The sequence below is a fragment of the Terrapene carolina genome, unplaced genomic scaffold (genome assembly GCF_002925995.2).
Source record: "Terrapene carolina triunguis isolate 2854851 unplaced genomic scaffold, T_m_triunguis-2.0 Scaffold604, whole genome shotgun sequence".
Lineage (NCBI taxonomy): Eukaryota > Metazoa > Chordata > Testudines > Emydidae > Terrapene > Terrapene triunguis.
The window spans coordinates 1347502-1370018 of NW_020664955.1; the positions used below are offsets into that span (position 1 = coordinate 1347502).

Genomic DNA, 22517 nt, shown 5'->3' on the forward strand with positions numbered 1-22517 from the left:
ACCATGAGTAAATCTAGGCTGGAAATTAGAAGAAGGTTTCTACCCATTGCAGAAGTGAGGTTCTGGAATAACCTCCCAAAAGGAGGAATGTGGGCAAGAAACCTGATTGGTTTCAAGAGGGAGCTTGATAAATTTATGAAAGGGATTATATGATATGGTTGCCTGTGATAGCTGGGGACTAGAATCAATGTCCTGGAAGTTTTCTTCTATTTGCATCTTAGGTTTGTTTTTGATTACAGAGCCCAGAATTTTGCTAGGCACCTTAATAATGCAAATAAAAAGGCATGGAATCTCTACTGCGAAGCTTACAGTCTAATCATATGTATGGCCAGGACTCTAACTTCCTATCTTGATGTATATCTTTTTCTCATCCACCTTGTTTTCATAGCCAAACTTTTTTGCTGGTCACTCAAGTAGTGTGTAGCTGCAGGGTTTCCTAAAACATATTCTGTCCTATACTGGATCTCACCACAAAACCTTTGGGATATTTCGTTTTGTAACCTATCAAACTAGGGTTTACACCTGTGTCCTTCTGCGTTGATCAGTTGCACGGGTTTGTATTGCCTCTCAGGTCAGGATCTTCACTGGGAAAAGAGGTATTTAGACCTGTTAACTAAAACTTTGTGTTCACTCATTTTGATTTCCTTCTCTATTGACATCTAGAAAATGGGGAGTCATCGTGTTAAGGGTAAAGAACTTCTGTATTAAAATTCTTGTGTACTCCATAGATCAGAATGAAGACTGGAATTGAAGAATATTTGAAAAATTCTCTGTGACTTGGATTATTTTATTTAACAAAAAAACTAACTAGACCCTGTTATACACATTTTCAAAATAGATAAAAATCCAAAAAAAAAAGACCATTCTTTATTTGTTATTTTCTATCTGAATGTAATTAGGCATTATAATAAAACATCATAGAGTTATAAAGCCAAGCATTAACAAATAGTTAACAAAGGATAATGAAAACAGACAGGTATAGACTCTTACTATATTTGATGTACAGTTTTTCAACAATACCTTCTTGGTCTCTGGCATCTTAAAGGTGATCAATATAGTATTAGAATTATTTCCACCAATAACTTAATTTAGTAGGAAAGAATTACTACTTCTCAATCCAATTAATTCTGATTTTAAAACCTCAACTGTATGCTTTCTCTACTGTGCTGTCTTTAAAAGCATTTTGTTTTGTAATTAGACTTTCAGTTATCCACTGCTTTCTTTTCCTCCTCCCTAATAGATTATCCAGTATTTCATGTAGCATTTTTAAACTTGCATAACACTTTCAAAAGATGAGTCTGGGAGCTTAAATTCATAACTTTTCCAGACACTAAAAATCATGGACTATATAGAGACACTGGATTTATGGCTTATTTCCCTTTCTCCTTTCCTCCCTGTGACTGGGGGTGGGGTGGGGTTTAATTGCCAACTTCACCTTGAATGGTCCCTTGCAGTATGCGTTGGCTACTTATGCTAAACAATCTGTTCCACCTTGTATTTAGCAGTGAGTACCTTTCCTAGACCTGAAGAAGAGCTCTGTGTAAGCTTGAAAGCTTGTCTCTCTCGCCAACAGAAGTTGGTCCAATAAAAGATATTACCTCACCCACCTTGTCTCCTAATATCCTGGGACCAATGTGGCTACAACAACGCTGAATATAGCATTTGTGTCAAGTGATAATATATCAAGTTGCCTTACTTGATTTTTCACTTTCCCTATTTGATTCTTTGGATGGTTGGGGTAAAAATGGCAACCATATGGATTGAAACTGGAAATTTTTCCCCCGCAAGAACATAAGCTGTATTCAGGATCATGAAAACTAATTTCTTCCCTCCTCCCCTGGCCTCTTGGTGTGTTTGGAAGAAAAAAGTGAGATGGAGTGAATCTTTTCTACTCTAGTACAGGAACTAACCATTTATGAAGTAGATCAGATTATATTACAAAATATATTTCAGTTTTCTCATTTTTTGCCTTTTTTTCTTTATAGGTGATTGGTCTGTTGGATGTGTTCACACCTGCTAAGTCACTGGAAGAATTCAATGATGTGTAGGTAACATCTTTGAAAACTGCAGCCCAAGCATATATGATATAGAAACGTAGTGCTGGAATGAACCTTGAGAAGTCTAATCCAGCCCCTCAACTGTGGCTAAACCATCACTGACAGGTGTTTGTCCAACCTGTTTTTAAAAACCTCCAATGATGGGGATTCCACAGCAAGCTTTTCCTAATATCTAACCTAAATCTCCCTTGCTTCAAATTAAGCCCATTACTACTTGTCGTACCTTCCGTGGACATAAAGAACAATTGATCACTGTTCTCTTTATAACAACCCTTAACATATTTGAAGACTGTTTACATCTTCCCCTGCTTCTCTTCTCTCTCTCTCTCCTGCTTTCCCCTCCTTCCCCCCCATAAGCACACAACCTACTATAGTAGTGCTAGCTACCCTTGGTACATGGTTGAAATTTGGAAGGATTATGAGGACTATAGTTAAATTTTGTTTTAGAATTACAGGTCTTTTCTAGCGCTAATTTCTTATTAATCATCTCATCCTTCTTCCTGCCAGTGTAGGATTGTTCCCTATAGTGCTTTTGCTAGTACCTTGTCTAGTGTAGTTTCAAACCTCTGAACTGATGGGACTTCTACTACATCACATGTGAGATTATTTCAAGGCCTAATCATTCTCCTTGTCCAGAAACTCTCACTTCTAATGATATCTCCTTGTTGTGCCATAAACAACTCCTTCCCTGTTTTATATTTATACCCTTCAAGTACTAGTAGATATCCTTTGTGTTCCTCCCATCACTGTTTACTCTTTGCTGAGCCAACCTATACATATTTAGGCTGGGATTTTCAAAGGCACCCAGTTTCCTTTAGCGCCTTTTGAAAATCTCCATTTTAGCTCCATTAGTCTCGTCGAAAGATGTAAAATAATCACCCTTTTTAAATGACAAAAAAGCAGGAAAGGGGCAGTGCATTCATGAGTTCTTTGAAGCCATAGTATATATAGTGGGGTGTCCTGGTCATCTCCCTTTGTGCTACTCAGGCAATGCAGTCGGTACCTGCCTTGGTGGGTAGGAGTGCTTTGAAAGAGATCGACTGGGTTGGGAAATTAGCATTTACCTTATCTGGATAAGGCCACCTGTGCCAAGCTATTCATAAATTTTTTAAAGATATAATCCAGTAGATATTTGTGTCTCATGTTGGACTAAAGATGAAACCAATTAATTTTGAGAAACAGTGAAATTGACCTGGAAAGAGAGTATGAAAGCAGTCTTTTTTGGTTACTTTAGTGACTCCAAAACTGCTATAGTTTATCACCAAATTCCAGCCCCTTATGGAACAGGTTTATATTTCTGGAATCGTGATGTGCCTGGGAATGGCTTGTAGCAGGATACAGCTGTGAGCTGCTGCAAGCAGTTGACAAGGCATTGTCATGAGCTGTATAAATACAGTCTTTGATCCTGACAGATGAAGGGTGAGACAGAGGGGAAGTGGATAAATGGATATCTAGATCCATAAGTTGTTCTTGGATCCCACACAAGTGTGATTCTGCAGCACAAAGGACAAGAGAGCACATGTTCTGTTAATGCAAACCTAGGACATTACTCTGTTAACTGTTGTATGCCTAACGTGGAGTGCTCTTACAAGTCTGCTTTCAGCTAGTCCACTGGCATATGAAGGATGGTGGTCTCTGGGGACTGTGACCTCTTCGCTGGCTTGCAGATAGTAGCATTTGACAAATGGGGTATTTGTATTTTCTTCAAAGGCATATCTTAAAGCAGATCTCTACTGTTGAGTCTGTGCTCCATTAACATGTCTTGCAGGATTCTCCTAGGTAAAATCCATTACCAGACAATACTTGGTTGGCTCATTCCTGCTCCTGCTAAACAGGCCAGGATCTCTTGTTTCCAGCCATGAGTCCCTTACATTACTATGCACTAGCTAAATGGAGCCACAATAGCTATTTTGTCTTTCAGTTACTACTTCTTTATCTCTCTCTTTTGGCTCAATAAAACTAAGCCTAGTGCCTTCAGCTTTTTTTAAATAAAATAGAATTCAATCGTTGTGCCTCTTTCTCAGTCATCTAGTCTTACCACTTTAGGTTGCCTGCCTCCATTTTGTTTTTCTTTGCCCCTCCCCCCACATCAAAAAAGAAGCAGCCCTTTGGCTCGCACGGTGGTCAATACACTGATTCAGTGGCCAACAATATGGTTGCCATTTTCAATGTTTAGAGAAGAACCACAGCTGTCCTATCTGAATTCAGGTTTGTCTGCAAATAGTCAAGACTTGGGGTGAGCATTTAACACTTTCCTGGGCACCCGAGGCCAAGAACAAGGCTAAATCAGCTAGAAAGCTGAGAGGTAAAAAGTATCTTATAATGCCGTAGTTGAGCGAGCCAGCTGGGTGTTAATTGTGCACTTGGTTTCAACACAAGTTAGGAATGAAGTCCTAAGGTTGCACTTTGACCCCTTTGAAGTGTTCAGCTGTGTCATGCTTTAGGACATCGAGGTCACCTCATGTCATGCTCACCTCCATGCTTTGAGAATGATGCTTTAGATACAGCCTGAAACACATACTGAGTTGATGCTGAACTGCTGTAGTCATTCTGCAGCTGCTCTTGGTCAAGACTGTTCAAAGCCTCTGGAGATTCAGGCCAGGTCTACAGTACAAATCTGTTTCGGTATAACTATGTCGCTCGGGGTGTGAAAAATCCACACCCCTGAGCGACGTAGTTATATCGACCTAGCTCCCCATGTAGACAGCACTATGTCGACAAGAAAGCTTCTCCCTCTGCCATAGCTATCTATCACCTCTCGGGGAGGTGGATTAACTACGCCAAAGGCAGAGGCTCTCCCATCGGCATAGGAGCGTCTTCACTAAAGTGCTACAGCGGTGCAGCCCTCAGAATCTAAACGTTTTGGTGCTGATGGGTCATATCCCCACACCAGGGGTACACGGGTACCTGTTTATCTCCTTCACATCCTTTGTTCCATCATATTGCCATTGCTGCAGTTCACGTGTATGGACTTCTTCCATCTGTAGAAGATGGTGGTGGTTTAACCACCTTTTTATAGAGCAATGTGATAGAAATGGATGAAAGCAATGTAAGAGCTAGGTGTAACTTGTGATTCAGGGTGCTGTGCTAATGCCAGTGTCCCAGGCCCTGATGCATTGACACAACATTCTTTGCTTGCCACGTGGAATCAAGGGGATGTTTATGGTAACAAAAGAATTCCCTGTTATGTGGATGCTGCTTAATGAGCCTGAAGACTTTTCAGATACACTGCAGATCTCCATAGGAATTGAATTAAAAGCTACACATTACCACCCCAGAGAGTCCAAGATAGCTAAGGGATACTTCTTCAGCTAGACAATCAAGGATTTCCGAGTTAAGACCAGTGGAGTGCTTTGAACTTAGGCCACACAGAAGAAAGGTCGCAGCTGCCCATCCACTCAAACCAGACTGAATGAGTGGCAGTATTCCTCATACAACACTAGCATTTCTGATTTGGCAGGATACAAATGCATTGTGCAGAAGTGACTATGGCAACAAGGAAAACTGCCCATGGTTTGATGCCCATGATTTTAGATGCAGGTTTGCCTTCATTGGGGAAGGGTTTCCAATGTGAAGACCCTGGCTTGCATAAACAAGTACAAAACTGAGCTATAGAAGATTGAGCTCAAATTTTTAGATTCTCTCCACATAGATTTTTTTCCTGAGCAAGCCAATTTAAAGTTCTTGGGTAAAATTTACAAAAGTGACTAGGAACTTAGGAACTGAAATGCCAAAGACGCTTCTAAAGGTGGAATTTAAGTTCTCTTAAAAATGTTACTTCTGGTGTTTTTAAGGTGCTCTGCATTTATGCATCGCCGCTAATTGTCTGAGACTCATCCCCCTTGGGTTTCAGAGCCTGGGCTTTAGCCCGAAAAGGAATGTCTGCACTGCTATTTTTGGTCCCATAATTTGTCCCCAAGTACATTGACCTGGGCTTTGAGACTCTCTGCAGCAGGTTGTCGGGTGGTTTTATTTTTGCATTGTAGACATACCCATAGACTTCTGACGGGGAGAGATCTCCCTAAGTTTCATGTACTACTATACAGTGAGAGTTTAACGTAATTGACCCCTGCCATCCTTAGCACTGCAAACAAAATCTGCACCATTCAGAATTAAACGATTTAGATGACAAAACCCTTGCTTCTGAGCTTGGTAAAGGCCCTTTGCTACCAGAGGGAATAGGGGAGAATATACAGGGACTCCTCTGCTCATATACTGCTTCATAGCAAAACATTGTTATGTTCTTTATGGGTTTGTGGCAGCAATGTCTATTAGGAGAAGCACTACAGAATCAGCAGAGTCCAGAGTATCTTATTTGAAGTACTGTGGGAACCAGCAGAGAAGATTGCTTCCAAAAAATTTCAGCACGTTAGCTCGATTTTATTTATTTATTTATTTTAAACACTTAATTTTATGAAAAATACCTAAACTTCTGAAGTTAGGTCGTTTTGGGCTTCCTAATGTAAAACTATTACATTGCAAATGATCTTTCACAATCTGCTCTTTCTCTTGGATGTACTGAATCATGTCTTTGGGTACATTTAGAAGGCCTAGAAATGGTACTTTTTCCAACACAATTCTGCCTGTTTGCACTAATAGAAAAAGAGGACCAACTCAGTATGAAAGTATAGTGAGAATGTGCGGGGGCACAGCTTCTAGTTTCGCTAGAATTTATCATTCTTTAATCTGGAACAATGCTAAAATAAAAATTGAATGTAAATTTCCTACTGAGAAGAACAAAAATAGAAAGTATTGGTTTTTTTTTGTGGATTTATATTTGGATGGATCGCCAGCTACCTATTGTATCTTTGGAATAAGGTGCATTTATCATTGAAAGTAACTAGCAATAATTAGAGTAAAATCCTTATACATAAAATTATCGTTGGTGTTTAAAATACAATTTCTTGGCTTTTTAATTTCTCTTTGTAGTTGTTGTTAGAAGGTGGGGAAAAAGGCAGACTCTATAGACCCTGAACACCTTTATTGTTATGGTGTCATAACTGAGGAAATCCTTGTCCAATCATTTTACATTTGGTAGAACCACATCTGCATTAGTAAAGGTTTGCCAGAATAGCTATATCATCAGATCCTCCTAGTATAGACTCAGTGTAGCTTATTTTGCTCGCTGAACATATGGGATTGAAGTAATGTAGTCCAGAACTTTACAAACCAATATTTTTGCTTGTTTGTATGGATGGGTAGTTTGGAAAGCAGTGGACACTTCATATCCCAAAGAAAACTGGCATTCAGTTTCATGCTTCAGGACATAAGCTGACATTGCCACTGGGGTCAAGGAGTTTCTTGCCCCACCCACTATTCCATCCCATAGAACATTGTTCAGCATGGGTATTCTGCTTTCCTGTGAAGCATTGGTATGACCACTCACCTGGACTTGCAAATGTCCCAGTATGTTCCCAATGCCATGCAAATGAAGAAAATTGCTCTGCTACTTCAGATATGTCTTAGTTGAGGAAAGGTTATGGAAAGAAAAGAGGAGTCTTAAATGGAGCTGCCTTTTAGTCATCTGTATTGAACAAGAAAACGCTTTGTTCAGGAGTGTATAAGGAACAGAAAGGATGTCTCCATAGTGGTCAGTTATTCTAATATCCTGTTCCGTATGAAGCAAAGCTTCATTTAAGCCCTGTGGGAGTGCTAGTTTGCTTAGTAATTGTCTTTCATGGGAGAAAAGGGTATTTCCTGGTGACTCACTCTGTCCTACCTTTCCTTTTGTTTTCTAGGTACCTGGTGACACACCTCATGGGGGCTGATCTGAACAATATTGTGAAATGTCAGAAGCTCACAGATGACCATGTACAGTTTCTTATATACCAAATTCTTCGGGGTCTGAAGGTACTTGCACCAGTCCTATCAAAATACTGGGGAGATGGAAATTCCTGAAGTGTACAATCCTACTTAAAGAGATTAACACGAATGGATTGTGGAGTTTATTCACTCTCTTAGTGAATGTAGGATAACCTTCTGTTGGCCTTTCTCCTGTCCACTTAATGATTCAGTATTGTTGTAGTGCTCCACCAGAAACTCAGTGTGAATACATTCTCACATTGTGCATAGCAATGGGCTGAGTCTGGAAGGTTATGAATAAGAGCTGTTCTCTGCATAGTGGATCTTTTATCCCTGCAATTTATATAATTATTCTAGTTTCATTGTTGATAACAGCGAATTCTTCAGTGTCTGGAAGGAGACAGACTAAGTATGAAACACCTTTGTGCATATGACCCATGGAAGGCCTATGCACCACTTAAGTCCGACTTCATTCCTACTGCAAATGAATTGGGGTGGGGGGTGGTTATATGCTGTAGTAGTAAGGACATGGGAGGATGTTTACTCATACTGATCTGTAAAATATCTGTCATCTTGTGTTACAGTACATCCATTCGGCTGACATAATACACAGAGTGAGTATTGGTACTAGGATAACTTTGTTTAAAATGTACTGAAATCAATATATTTAAAAGGTGTGACATTTAATCTATTCATCACAGCACCTGTAGAATTGGGATGAAAGCTGCTGGGGAATATTGCAGGAAGTGGTCTAGTAGTGGGAAAATGATGTTAAGATTCCTGGGTTCTGTTCCCATCTCTGCTTTGACTTGCTGTGTCTTTGGGTAGATTGCATTACTCCTCTCCATTACCTTAATAGAGGTATTGAGGCTTAATTAGCCTCTTATGAGAGAATCTTGAAATACTAACTGCTGCTTATACAGAACGCCTATGAGAACAGGAGAAAACTCAGTAAAAATTGGCTCTAGAATGAGACTCCCCTTCCCCCCACTATAAAAAGTTGCATTCTTATTTAAATTGTTGTTAATGCCAAATGCAAACAATGCAAGCCTCTGCCATAGCTGCAGCTAATACGTTATTATGCAAGACTGATGCTAATATTGTTTCCTTCTTTTTTAGGACTTAAAACCTAGTAACCTAGCTGTAAATGAAGACTGTGAGCTGAAGGTAATCTGGCGATAGTATGCATTTAGTTTGACTTGTGGTTTGAGTAGTTATGGTGAACATTGAAGATGCAGAACTTACTTAAGCAAATCAGCTTCTTAATAGCTCAACTTAAAATACCTGGAATACTTTAGTCCTCACCTGTTGTATGTTTTCAAGGGGCTGAAAGGAGGTTTGTGCTAAACTCCAATTTAACTTTTTACGTGTTATGTGAATTCAGTGCTCATGAGAGTAAAAGCTAACAACTCTGGCTTGGAATTGAGCACAGTACAGTTAGAGGCAAGTTATGCACACACAACTCTGCCTCAGTGCTGATACTTGAAGCCTATTCTGTTTTTGTCTAGTGCCTTAATTTGTGTTCCATAATCTACTCTTTGCATCGTTCCATCCAGTTCTTTCTCCACCCAGTCTCAAAACTGCCTGATTATTTGTTCTAAAGAGTTTGGGTTTCATTTTTCCATTGCAACAATGTGCGGCTTTCTTTTTTTTGTTCTGCAGATTCTGGATTTTGGTTTGGCCCGGCACACGGATGATGAGATGACTGGGTATGTGGCTACCAGGTGGTACAGGGCTCCTGAGATCATGCTGAACTGGATGCATTACAACCAGACAGGTACATTAGCAGAGGAGTTCTCCCACATTTTTATAGTGTAGCTTTCATCTTGCTAGGGATTGTTTTATGGACACACACACTCCTTCCATTTGTAAGTGTGCAACTGTGGCAACTATAGCAACTGTACTTGAGTAAAGCTGAATGGGAGGAGGCAGCATCGTGTGGCCAGCCAGCTGTCCACGGACCACAGCATAAGTATCATTACATTAGCATTCACAGGATTTCATTTAAATAATTCACTTACAATTCTTGAGTGTATAATGAGCAAAATATCCGTCCTCATAGATATTCCTCTCATTTTGCCAGGTCATGACTTCCTATAGCGATAGATAGTATAAATGTGCTCTGTTGATTGCATACCTCTTTTTTCTTTTTCTGTTCTCCTGTCACCCTCTCCTCTTTACTTGTGTATACATCCCCCTGGATGGTTTTGTGGCCTTCCTTTTCCATCTGTTTCCATTTGGGTATGACAGGGGTAAGACCAGGCCCTCTTGTAGCTGTGCAAATCCATCCCACAGACATCTGCCTGCCTTGAACAGGCTTTTCCCTCTTCCTCTGTGGACTTTGATGTCTGATGGGCATTATGCCCAGCTGGGGAAACTTTCATCTAATTTGGTATTAGGTTTGCTTCGTCAATGTCAGCTGAGGGTGACGGAACATTGTTGGCTGGCCTGGGACATGGTATAAGTTGTATTTAATGCCAAAGCATGGACTTATTTCTACTTATAGATAAAGGTAATTCTGTTGAGGTTTTATTTTTCCTATACTACATTTATCTTTTTGTTTTTGTTTTGTTCAGTTGATATTTGGTCAGTGGGGTGCATTATGGCTGAGCTGTTGACTGGAAGAACATTGTTTCCTGGTACAGACCGTATCCTTTTAAAAACTTTATTTTCTCTTTTGGAATGTAAATTAGAGCTCTTCACTTTCACCCATTTCACAAGAAAATAAAATTTTCAGTGATGACTTCTTGTGCTCCAGACATGGCTAGGTGTATCCCACATGAGAAATCATTACTGTGCAAAAGGAGGCAGAACTCTTTCTCTTCACTGGTACCTGCCATTACTAGAACTATCTTGTTGTCAATTGCTGGGAGTCCCTCACCTTGTCAGTCTGACAAAATGATTGGGTTCTGGGTTTGGTCAGTGGCACAATATGCCCCATATCCCTATTGCATCCTGCTTGTGCTTATTGCAGATTCTTTACAAGTATAAAATATCCCTTATTTCTCAGTAAGGTGACCTTCCCTGTGTGTTTAAATGGGGTGCTATTAAAGCAGCGATTCTCCTGCTTCTTTAGGCCAGGGATCGCTTGCCAATTTGTTCCAAATATCCAGTTCCCTTGTCAGACACTTACTAATTTTAATCAGATGGGTTCAACTCCCCCTTTCAATGCTTCTGACGAAGTGGGTATTCACCGACGAAAGCTTATTCTCCAATACGTCTGTTAGTCTATAAGGTGCCACAGGACTCTGTCGCTTTTTACAGATCCAGACTAACACGGCTACCCCTCTGATACTTGACTACAAGAGAGGGTAATTTGTTAGGGGGAGAATAAATCCTTTGCAGGAGCATCTAGGACAGTGGTCACCAACCGGTCGATTGCAATCGACTGGTCGATCCTAGAAGATCTCCCAGTCGATTGCGGTCTTCAGCGGTGCAATGTGGCTACCGCTAAGGCAGTCTCCCTGCCTTCCCCGGCCCCACACCGCTCCTGGAAGCTGCCAGTGCAGCCTGGGGCGGGGGTCTCTCTTCGTGCGCCGCTCCTGCCTTCAAGCACCGCCCCCACAGCTCACATTGGCCGGGAGAGCTGCGGGGGCGGTGCTTGCAGAGGGGCAGTATGCAGAGCCATGTGCCCGCCGCAGGGGCATGTTGGCCCCTTCCGGGAGTGGTTTGGGGCCGGGTTAGGCCCTTAGCCTCGCTGCACCCGCCACCAACCAGGAGCCTCCAGAGGTAAGTGCTGCCTATCAGGAGGCCACACCCCAACCCTCATCCCTGAGCCCTCTCCTGGAGCCTGCATCCCAAGCCCCCTCCCGGAGCCTGCATCCTGAACCCCAAGTCCCACCCTATACCCCCTCCTGCACCCCAACACTATGCCCCAGCCAGGATCCCCCTCCCAGAGCCAGCACCTCATACCTCCTACTGGACCCAGACTCCCTCCCAGAGCCCTCACCCCCTCCTACATCCCAACCCCCTGCCCCAGGCTCAGCCCAGAGCCCCCTCCCACACTGCGAACCCCTCGTCCCAGCCCAGAGCCCGCACCCCTTCCTGAACGCCAACCCCTTGCCCCAGCCCGATGAAAGTGAGTGAGGGTGGGGGAGAGCAAGCGACAGAGGCCAGGGGGGATGGAGTGAGCGGGGCGGGGCATCGGGGAAGGGGCAGGGTAGATCCTGGGTTGCCCTTAGATTCAAAAAGTGATCTTGGGCATAAAAAGTTTGGAGACCACTGATCTAGGAATATCTTCCCCAGGGAATTAGAACAAAAAAACTACTATTTGGAACAAATTGGTGTGTTTCAAAGAAAAAAACAAAACTTTAGTACAGCCATTAAATTACTAGGGATAAACATCATCCCTGGCAGAAGTGATTGAGTAACATCTAAATATAGGGATGAATTTTGACAGAGATTAACCACCTTTCACCAAAACTCCCCCCACACCACACACTCGATTGCAGTGTGTCTGCATAAGCACTAACATTTAAATCTATTTACTGGAACATATTGTCATTCAGTTTTCTATTAATGTTTAATATATTAACTTACTATTTAAGATGTAATCTTGGAAAGCACTTTCCTAGGTCTTAAAAAAAACAAAACCCAATTGCTTTTTTTCCTTTCATTACACTTGTCATTTTCTGTTGCATGTTTTCCCTTCCTCCTTCAGTGTGTCTTACTATTCCATCCTTCTTCCTCTCCTTGCTTTGCATTATCTACTTCCTTTCCTTCCCTGCTAACTGTGATCTCACTCATCCCTCTAAATTTGCTAAATATGCTCTCATTCGACATCAGTCATCATCTCCTTTTCCTCTCCCCTCTTTTCAGTTGGGCTACTTGATCCCCAGTTCTGCTTCTCTCTCTCTCTCTCTCTCTCTCTCCCACCCTCCTCCTTGTCTGGGGTCTAGAAGAGAGAAATAGACAAAAACTACTGTCTCCCCATCTTGACTACCTAATTGCTGGCAACCAATTTATCAGGTGGTCTGGCTTGGACACTTGGCTTTTTGCGCAGAAAAAGAAACCAGAATAGCTGTATCAGCAAAAATATCACTGCTGTTGACATTTGACCCTGGAAGCACTGGCACCCTGAATTCAGAATATACACAGGAGAATACTGATTCAGAGTCTCTAACAAAGGTTGCTTATACTTCAGATGATGTCTCTTCTGCCAGATGTAACCAAAAAAGCTACAAAGACGTGTAATTAAAATGTCTCAAATAGGATTTGCAATATAAGAGAGGCAGTGTGGCCTAATGGATAGAACACTGGACTAGAACTCAGGGGAACTGGGGTTGCCATTGGCCTTCTGGGTAACCTTGGGCAAGTAACTTCAGCTCTCTGTGTCTCGTTTTCCCCCTCTGTAAACTGGGGATGTTACTTCCTTTATAAAGTGCTTTGAAATCTACTGGTGAAAAGTGCTGTATAAGAGTTAGATGTTTTGTTAAATGCCCGGAAATACGTCTCAGTGTGTACTTTACTGTACTGAGCAAAATAGATAAATCTCTCCTTCCAAGTCTGAGACTTTCCTCTGACTTTTTAAAATATGCATTATAGGTGTATAACTACTGTGCAAAATCAAGTTTGATTTTAGGAAATCCTGTCCTTTCCTGTGTCATGCTAAGGTGCTTTACTAGTTTATATATTTCCTGCAGATACTTGCAATTCTTTGTCTTGAACGCTTGCATTCTTTCACACATGTTGATAGTTTGTCACATCATGATGATTTTCTCCTAATCAGTGCTTGATTTTATATAAAGGTATTGAGGCCTTTCCCACACCACCTCCACAGATATAGAAAGCCTTTAGTAGTTCTTTGAGCATTGCCTGCATGGATCCCCACCTTAAGTGACATGCATATCCTATGCACGTGAGGTTAGCATGTTCTGGAAAACAGTATCTGTTGGGGGTTATGTGTGTACCTTACCTAAGCCTTTACACCCCATGCCAAAGATATAAAAGGGGGCTAACACCCTCCCAAACCTTGACTTGGTCCTGCATAGACAGCAACAAGGAACTAAAGGTAATGACACACCCAGATCTTCTGCATTTGTTAAGATCAGTGCCCTGAGCTCCCAACGTGTTCAGCATTGGGGATTTATTATTCAAGAGATTAGCCATAGTTTCTATAATTATATGTACAGTGGGAACATTAAGTCTCTAAAGTGTTATCTTTGTCTTGGTTACCTCTGGGGTGAAACTCAGAGATCAAATGTGAGGTTCTAAAGTTAGTAAAATCTTTTTTGATGAGGGAAGAGTTGTAGGGAAATAATCAACAGATGCAGAAAATTTTGGGGTGATGGGAATAAGATCAAGGACTGTAATTGACTGAAAACCTTAATTTCTCACTGCCACACACAATCAGATTAATCATTCACTGTCCTCTTGAAATTCAGTCATCTTCAGAAAACGAATTAAGTGATTTCAGATATTTGTAATCTTCCCTTATGTTTAATACTAATATTTGTGCTTTTACAAGCATATTTTCCCATTGATTAAAAACATTTTTATCACCGCTATTTCAATGTGACTGGTCCACACAAATAAGAGAGGAAGCTGATTTGCTGTTTTCTCTGTACAAAGTACTGTCATGTGCAAAAGGAAACAAACATTTCTTTCACTGTTGGGAATCTTGGACGTTCGTTATAACAATATAGACAAAATTATATTTCTCTGACTGTTAAATTGACTGTATCCCGTTAAATTCTGTGATGAATATATATATAATTTTTTTGCCGTCCAATCACGTGCTGTTCTACAGAAGTTTCATGTTGAAAATGAACCATTTGGAAATTACATGGTCTCTTGGTACATTTTGCTCTGCTTGTCTAGCCTCTCAAGTATTCTTTGGACATGCTTTGCGTGGATAAGCTCCTGTAATCTTGCAGTGTCTGCTGCTGCTGATGATGGAAGATTGATTGTTTTCTGCATTTCAGGATCATTGGGACTTGAGTCCTCGGAGAGCCTGTGGCGATCCCTTTTGAGGTTTGCATGCTCTGCTTTCCCTTTCCATACACGTTTCTTCTTGTGAGTTTTTTTGTTTTGTTTTTGTTTTCCTTTTGCTTTGTGTGTTTACTAACTTTGTTAGTTTGGTGTGTAACTGTTCAGAGTTCACTTCACTCTGGCACCACTTGCCCCATTAGTTAAGGCTATGCTTGTAATTCAGTGGGATACAGATGGTAGGCCTAAACTAGATGGAATAGTTTACATGTTTGCATGCTGCAATATCCACTCAGCACGTTAGTTTTGCTTTTGGGAGCTACCAAGGTACTTGAAGTGTAATACACTTTGGAAATTTCTAGTAACTTCTAATACCTTGCTGTCTCCTGAGAATAGGGTTGACACGGCAGACAGCACACTATGTGCAATAGCGTCATCTGCACACCTGTGTTCATACACCAGATCAAAGCCAGCACTCTGGGTTTGTTGTGAATAGGTAATTCAGTTAAGGAGTTCAGACCCTAGCACTATTGCAGTTCTTTTTTGATCATCTTTTCTTTATCAGGTAAGATTTAAAAATAAGAGGATCTTAAAATTTAGACACAGTAGTAAATATTTTTCTTTATTTATAAAATTATATACTGGATCTATTTTTCATAAAATAGATCAAATCATCTTTGTAAGTGCCAAATAGTTATTGAGTTTTTAAAGTGTAACTACCAAAATAAAAAAATGCTTCTGACTCTCACTTTAGTTCAGTTCTTTCACACTTATAAATCAAGCCTTTTTTGCATCTTAAAATAACACTGGGCAAATTTAACATTAATACTTCACATTTCTTTCAAGATTTAGATGCCAAAATACTTGGGCTTATCTAGATTAGGGATATCTGTGCAGGTGTATCCACCCAGGTTCAAACACACTGATGTAGACTTCCCTAAATGGACATGTCCTGCATTTGTAAATTATACATGGGTATCTTCTCTTGCAACCACAAGAGCACAGCAATGCTCTAGTAGTTTAGGACAAAAAGTGAAGCTCTTGCTCAGCTAAAACTTCAGGGAATATTTAGATCTTTCAGAATACTTTTGACATTTTGAATTTACTCAAGACATCCAGGACATTACTGTTTCGCTTAATAAAAAGTCATGGAGTCTTTAATGATCACAAGTGGTCATGGCCTCTGTTTTGTCTTTAGTGACTGACTATTATACAGGAGGGTCCTATGATCCTTTTAGGTCTTAAACTCAATGAATCTACATGCACAGCAACTATTCCCATATTTCTTAATGTGCATAAACATACACACTTCATTCTGGCTCTATATTTCAATTTCAGTACCATAATGTCTCCTTTTGGGTAACGCATTTTAAATAGCGGCCCAAATCCATAATTCTGATAGTCTTAAGCTTGATTTTGAAACACACTTAAAAAGGAATTTAAATTTAAAAAATACAAATAAACCAAAGAATATCAAATCAAAATGAAGACATGCAGGCAGTCCTTAGCTTGCACAAATGTTTTTCTTGCAAAAGAGCATGAGTGAAGGGTGTAATGGCTGTCTTAAACTGACTTTCATCAGGGCCATTTAAATATAGCTGATAGTATTAACTATAGCAGTCGTCTGCTAATTATATGACAGAAATCTCTGATTCCATTATAAGTTTTGATGCCTAAGAGTTTGCAGGTCAGTGATTACAGGTACATGTATGTGATCATTAGCTGTAATGTTTGAGTGCCTATTTTGATTCAAACTTGATAAACAATCAATTTAATCAAAGTGAACTTTTTGAAAGTAAATGAAACATCAACTCATCTGTTTGTCAAAGTATATTATAGCATAGATTTTTCTATCCATTTTAGATGCATTTATTGTAGACCAAGCTTTAGTCAAAGTATGGCTTTAACAAGTAGAATTGGACATGCAATGAGTCCCTAATATCAGCAAATGCATTTTGGGAATACAAGGCTCCTTTTAAAAATAGGTATTTGAAAAACAACCCCTGGGCATGGGCAAAATTTCATTTAAATGTTTCCACCACTTGAAGACTTTTGTAGTAAGAATTGTACTCTAATATGTGCAAAATGCAAGTTGTAAGAATACTTCGTAGTAATGTATGCTTTGTGGCATTTGAGTAAAGAGATGCCATGTAGTGAGATACAATTGCAACTGCATTTATGAGATCAGCATGGCATTGTTTCCCTTGTGGTGAACAATGCTGCCTAAAAAAAAGATTATCTTGTATTTAAAGAAAAACCCATAACTATGTTAATACAATTTTAAGAGTATGATATTCCAGAAACAAACTTGAATGATGTAGTCTGAAATCACTAATGGGATTTGGACTGCAACATACTAGAGCAATTTAGAGATGGAATAAGATTGCTCCCAATTTTTAAAAAAGTTGACATCCAGTCTGGCTCTTTATTCTTGTGACTATCAGACCTATAACAGTATTTTAACAAGCGACAGAGAGTCCTGAGAAGTGGGTATTCACCCATGAAAGCTTATGCTCCAATACTTCTGTTAGTCTATAAAGTGCCACAGGACTCTTTGTCGCTTTTTACAGATCCAGACTAACATGGCTACCCCTCTGATGGTATTTTAACAGATTTCTCCATGTACATTTTTTCAGATTTCTTAAAGATTTATTTTCTGCCTTTTCAAAGAGAGCAGCTCAGTTGTCTAAATGACTTGATGGTAGCTCTGTTTTGGACTGGGCATTGTGTCCATTCTAGATCAGCAGTCCCATTGGAAGCACAAAGCTTTTCATCATACAAATATACAGCTCTGGGGACTTTCAGGCCCTATTTTTGCAAAGCTAATGCCTGTTAGTTTGTTTTTGTTTTATTTTGGCAGCAGTGTTGAAACAAGATGATGTAGTCCACTTCATATTTTCTAAAAGAAGCCAGTAGGAAGTAAGCACCCTCTGCTGGCTATGTTGGCCACTTTAACGTTCTGCAGTTTAGCGTGCAGCATGGGAAGTGGGAGAAGGGTGCAGCAGATCAGTTTTTAGGTTGCTAGAACAACTCTAGACAGCAAGCAAGTTCCAGTCATTCTGTGACATCCGGAGTTTGTCACAAGTGGTCAGACTGTCTCAGCAGTCTATTGCAAATGGCCATGTATTGTTGCATACTAGCACCTACACTTGCCAGCCTTCTGCTTTACTGCATCTTTTACTAACGTGCTTAATATTGCTAGCTACTAAAGCTCTGGGTGGATGTTAAAGGGTGGAGTGAGCATGTGAACTAAGCCTTGCCGGTGAGACAAAAGTTTTGTCTTCAATGTCTGCTGTGCATTATTCATGGCAGTCAAGTGTAAGTGATCAACTCTGCTCAATGCATGTGTGCACATTTGTGGTCCAGTTGTTTAATGTAAATGATTTAGACACAAGTGCATCGTGTGGGGATGTTTAACTTTATACAGAAGGAATGTATAAAGTTTGCTTTAAATGACTATTCAGATAAGGTCTTGTTAGACCTTAACTCTCCAGCTTCATTAGGCTGATACTCTGAACTTTTTTTTTTTCATTTTGATTTGTCCCAGCATTTTCCTTTATGGTTCACCATTAGATATTGATCAGTTGAAGCTCATTTTGAGACTCGTTGGAACCCCAGGGCCTGAGCTTTTGAAGAAAATCTCCTCAGAGTCTGTGAGTTTATACTTTGATTGTAATATCTGCCCTTTTGGGAGTCAGTGTGTTTTCTACCTCTGTTCTGCCCTCTCATAGTCTGTCTGTACTTTGTGATCTTTTTTCTGGATTTTTGGTCTTTTCCTTTTTCCTTTTTCTCTCTTGGGGTGTCCGTGAGTTCATATTTTGCCTGAGCTCTCTTCCTCCTGCCCTACCCATGGTGTGAACTCCTCTTTCCCAGCTCACTTAACGTTTTCCTGACTTCTTTTTGTGGGTCTGTACTTCACAAAGGATCACACGGGCAGACACTACTGGAGAAGCACCTCTTATGGTTGGGATCTTGGGACTTACACCAATCACTGTTTCTCCAGATTGCCTGTCCAAGGGACTCTCTATGGGCAAATGATCCCATCCAAAAATGAGCATGACATCTAAACATATGCAATTTCTCTATGGGAGTTTGTGTGTTCTTCCCAAAGCAGTCTTTCATCTGACAGCAGAATGAGCTGCTGCTGCTGCCACCACTGAGACTTTTGTTTTCAGAGCATAAAATCCAAACTGCATTGCAGGTGCTAAATTAGGAAAGAGATGGCCACCATGGAAGAAGTGCCCAGCCAGCCTAGCCACTTCAAACAGTCATGCTGTGCTAATGTATGTGTTAATTTTCACCGTACTTTTGCCAGCATGTATCTATGACCACTGAAGCTTTATTTAGACAGACTCCTATTTAAATGATGACCAGTGTCTTCAGTCTTTCCTACCACCTTTGCCATGTACAAATGTTTGTTCCTGGATTATGAACCTCTTTGGGGAGGCAAAGTATAAAATAAATCACACTTAATTTTACCTGTTCACAAAATTAAAATACACAGAAGTTACACCAAGGGGATATGCCAATTTTTTTTTTTTAAGAGAGTATATGGGGAAGGGGGGGAGTAGCAGAAGGTAATGGTTTGCTAATGCATAGTAAATACTGATGTAATGAACTGGCTTACAGGTTTCTAGTGGCAAGCTGCAGAAAAATGGTATTGAGGTACTTGTTAAAGAATCAGAGGATCCGTTTGGTGGGGGATGAGTAGACTATTTCATATATCATATATGTGGGAGCAGGAAAGGTTTGACCTCTATCAGACATGCGAGAAGTCAGATGAGGCCAGAACTGAGCAGGTCAGGTATAGGGAGAGCTAGAACTCGGTGGCCAAGAGATGTCCTGAAGATCCGGTGGGCTGAAGCATTGTGAATCAACAGAACTTTGGGTGTGGGCAAATTTGGGGGAGGACATAAAAGGACTTCCAATAAGGCATGAAATCAGTGAGCAATTCACAGAATGAGTATCACTGTAGCTGTCATTTTGTTGAAGTTATAGTACTCAGACTTGCAGAGTTGCAAAGAAAATGTATCTTAGTGACTGCACTATTACAAATCTGAGAAGTGAACTCATGTTCAGAATTGAGATGAGCTAGATAGATGTAATTAATGGTATTCCCCTTGTCAAGTAAGAGGATAGCCATCTTTTATGGTGATTGAAGGAAGTTAAGCAAGAATTGAGTGATGTGTTCGAGCAGGTAGGCAGAGTATAAATTGAGAAAGGACACTTTGCTCAAGTTTTCACTGACCTCAACATAAAAATGGTACTGGAATGTTTATGAAATGCTGAACACTAGTAAGGGGTGGTAGATGGAGAGGAGAAGAGGGTTGAGAACAAAGCCTTGTTGGATCCTTCTATAGTGGTGTAGTATTGTCTCCTTTAAGTAAAGCAAAGCCTGGGGTGCAGATACACCAGAGGTAGTGTTCTAGGAGTATGGTATGGTCAGTAGTGTCAAACATTACATTATGGTCAAAGACTGAGGGGAGGGTGCAGTAACCAACTGGCATTCATGGATGCCTCACATGGTGAAGCTATTGAAGAAATGACATTTTTCTCCAATATTGTGCTGAGATAGCTAATAGCAATTTGATTTGGTGGGTTTCTTTGTGATGTGATAGCTGTGGTTTTTAGCATGACAGGGATAGTTATGCTTATGGGAGTCATGAAGAGATGTAGAGATATGGTCTCTAGAGTGGAAGTAGCTATTTTAGAGTGAGCAGTTTTGGTGGGGGAATATTGGCAATTTTAGCAGGAGCTGGGTGGAATTTAAAAACTACATCACAATTTAAATGAATATGTAGGGAAAACGGCATGAAAATGGCAATATATCTCCTTCAGAAAAAGCCTGAATAAATATGCCTTGCAGGATCTTGAGAAGATCAGTAAGTAAAAACACTGGCCTTGTCTAGACTAGAGAAATAGGTTGTTTTAAAACACATTAGGTAATATGGGTGTATTAACATGACTTTAAACACTGGTTTAGACAAGATTTAACACTTTTAAAGATGTGTTAGCTTGTCATGGTCAACCTTAATTTCTTTGTGTTTAAAAACATGTTAGATAAAGTAACACATTTTTAAACGCAAACTTTCTTCATAGTTTAGCCAGGGCCACAGCAAAGAATTGAATTCCAGACTTGAGGGCCCGCCACTGTCACCAGCTCCTGATATCTCATTTACAGACTGTTAGCTCGACAATCTCTTCTCAGACATAGAGGTGAAGCCTATTTGAATACACTTGCATATTTGACTATATAGAAGCAGCCCAGGATCCAATAAGCATCCTAGGTCGGAAATCTGAGTTACAAAAGATGGGTGGACCGTCCCATTCAGCGGAAAGGGTACCTTCTCCATTTCCTTTGATAGTTTTCTTCAGACTACCATTATCACCTCAGACTAATTTGGAGTGGACTTCACCCTGTTAGCCGTGTTTCTCAGACAGACACTGAAAAAGCAGTGGATTGAACTGATGAACGATGTGGAGCTGAATTTCAAGGATGTAGTGTGTGGGTTGCAACCCATTGATATCTCACTAGCTTCCCCATCAGCCTCATGTAAATGTTGAATAAGAGAGATAATAGATTTTAGGATCCGGCTGAACTTCATGCAAGAGAGCCCTTGAGGTTAACTAACTATCCCCATACTCCCCTGTGGTAGGTCTACTTGAAGAGAAATAAAGTTAGGAGGATAGAGATGATTGTGATGTGATCCTGAATGGATGCTGTATACATGGAGGAAAGTATCAAACTCTTTGCAGTGTGTGGCAGGAAGGGTAGAGAAGGCAGATAAATGAAGGCATGCAATGAGAGTGTTTGAAGAGTTGAGTGAGGAGTTTCAATGACTTTAGAAATTGCAGAATGATTAAAATGTTACAGATTAGAGAGGGGTCTTGTAGGACTAAGTAGCCTTTCTAAGCCCTTTACTAAACTATGACTTTTTTTTGTTTGGTGCATCAATATTTCCCCTGTTGATGACCCCAAGTCCTGCAGGATTCAAGTTCAATGTTATATTGGGACTTACGGGTAGGTGGACTACTGTGTGCCTAGATTGTCAAGGTAGCTGACACATATGCAAGCACGTTGTAGTGTTCTGAACTGCGGAAGTTTGGGAGAAGAAGAACCGAGGGATAGGACTGACCCAAAGGGCAGAAGGTATAGGGTACAGTACTTGAGGTGATAGCTATAATAGTGTGGAAAAGAGGGCAGTTTTGGTGAATTGGAGATTAAATTTAAATTATGCGTTGATGACTAAGCAGTTGATCCTGCAGGAGAAATTATTGATCTGGCCAAGAATGTGGTTGATTTTGTTTGGTGTCAGATTGGGAGAAACTAAAGGTGCTAAGGGAAGGAGAATATTTTGGCTGTCATTGAAACTACCACCTGTAGGCTGAGGAGAGGCTGGATGAGGTGAAGGAAGGAAGGGTTAGGTTAAACAGGTGAATAATTCAGGGTTTGTCTACACAAACAATTAGTCTGCAGCAAGATCAAATTTTAATCTGCCATGGACTATCTATGTGGATACTGCTGATGAGGACTAGATCAGGGGTCATTAACCAACTGTTAATGGACCTCAGCAGGGTCTGCATGGACAGTTGTCAGTGGAAGGTTAAAGCATGATAGATTCACACACACCAGGTTACTGCAAACTAAATGTTCATGTGAACAAGCCCTGAATTTTAGATTTAGAGATAGCATTAGGAAAAAGCGACAGATATTGGGAAGTCCAGGTGGGT

The 22517-nt window shown here is 40.4% G+C and overlaps 1 protein-coding gene across 2 annotated transcripts in view; it reads left to right on the forward strand.

The window, feature by feature from the left end:
* Window positions 1-22517, forward strand: part of MAPK14 (mitogen-activated protein kinase 14) — a 51557-nt gene that overhangs the window by 23220 nt on the left and 5820 nt on the right. Inside the window, exons 3-9 of one of the 2 annotated variants that reach the window (XM_024210529.3) lie at window positions 1986-2044; window positions 7796-7907; window positions 8444-8473; window positions 8979-9026; window positions 9522-9636; window positions 10436-10507; window positions 18360-18439. In XM_024210529.3, the coding sequence (XP_024066297.1) occupies window positions 1986-2044; window positions 7796-7907; window positions 8444-8473; window positions 8979-9026; window positions 9522-9636; window positions 10436-10507; window positions 18360-18439 (516 nt within the window). The remainder of the gene's footprint in view (window positions 1-1985; window positions 2045-7795; window positions 7908-8443; window positions 8474-8978; window positions 9027-9521; window positions 9637-10435; window positions 10508-18359; window positions 18440-22517) is intronic. The other variant, XM_024210530.3, reaches the window with a different exon arrangement.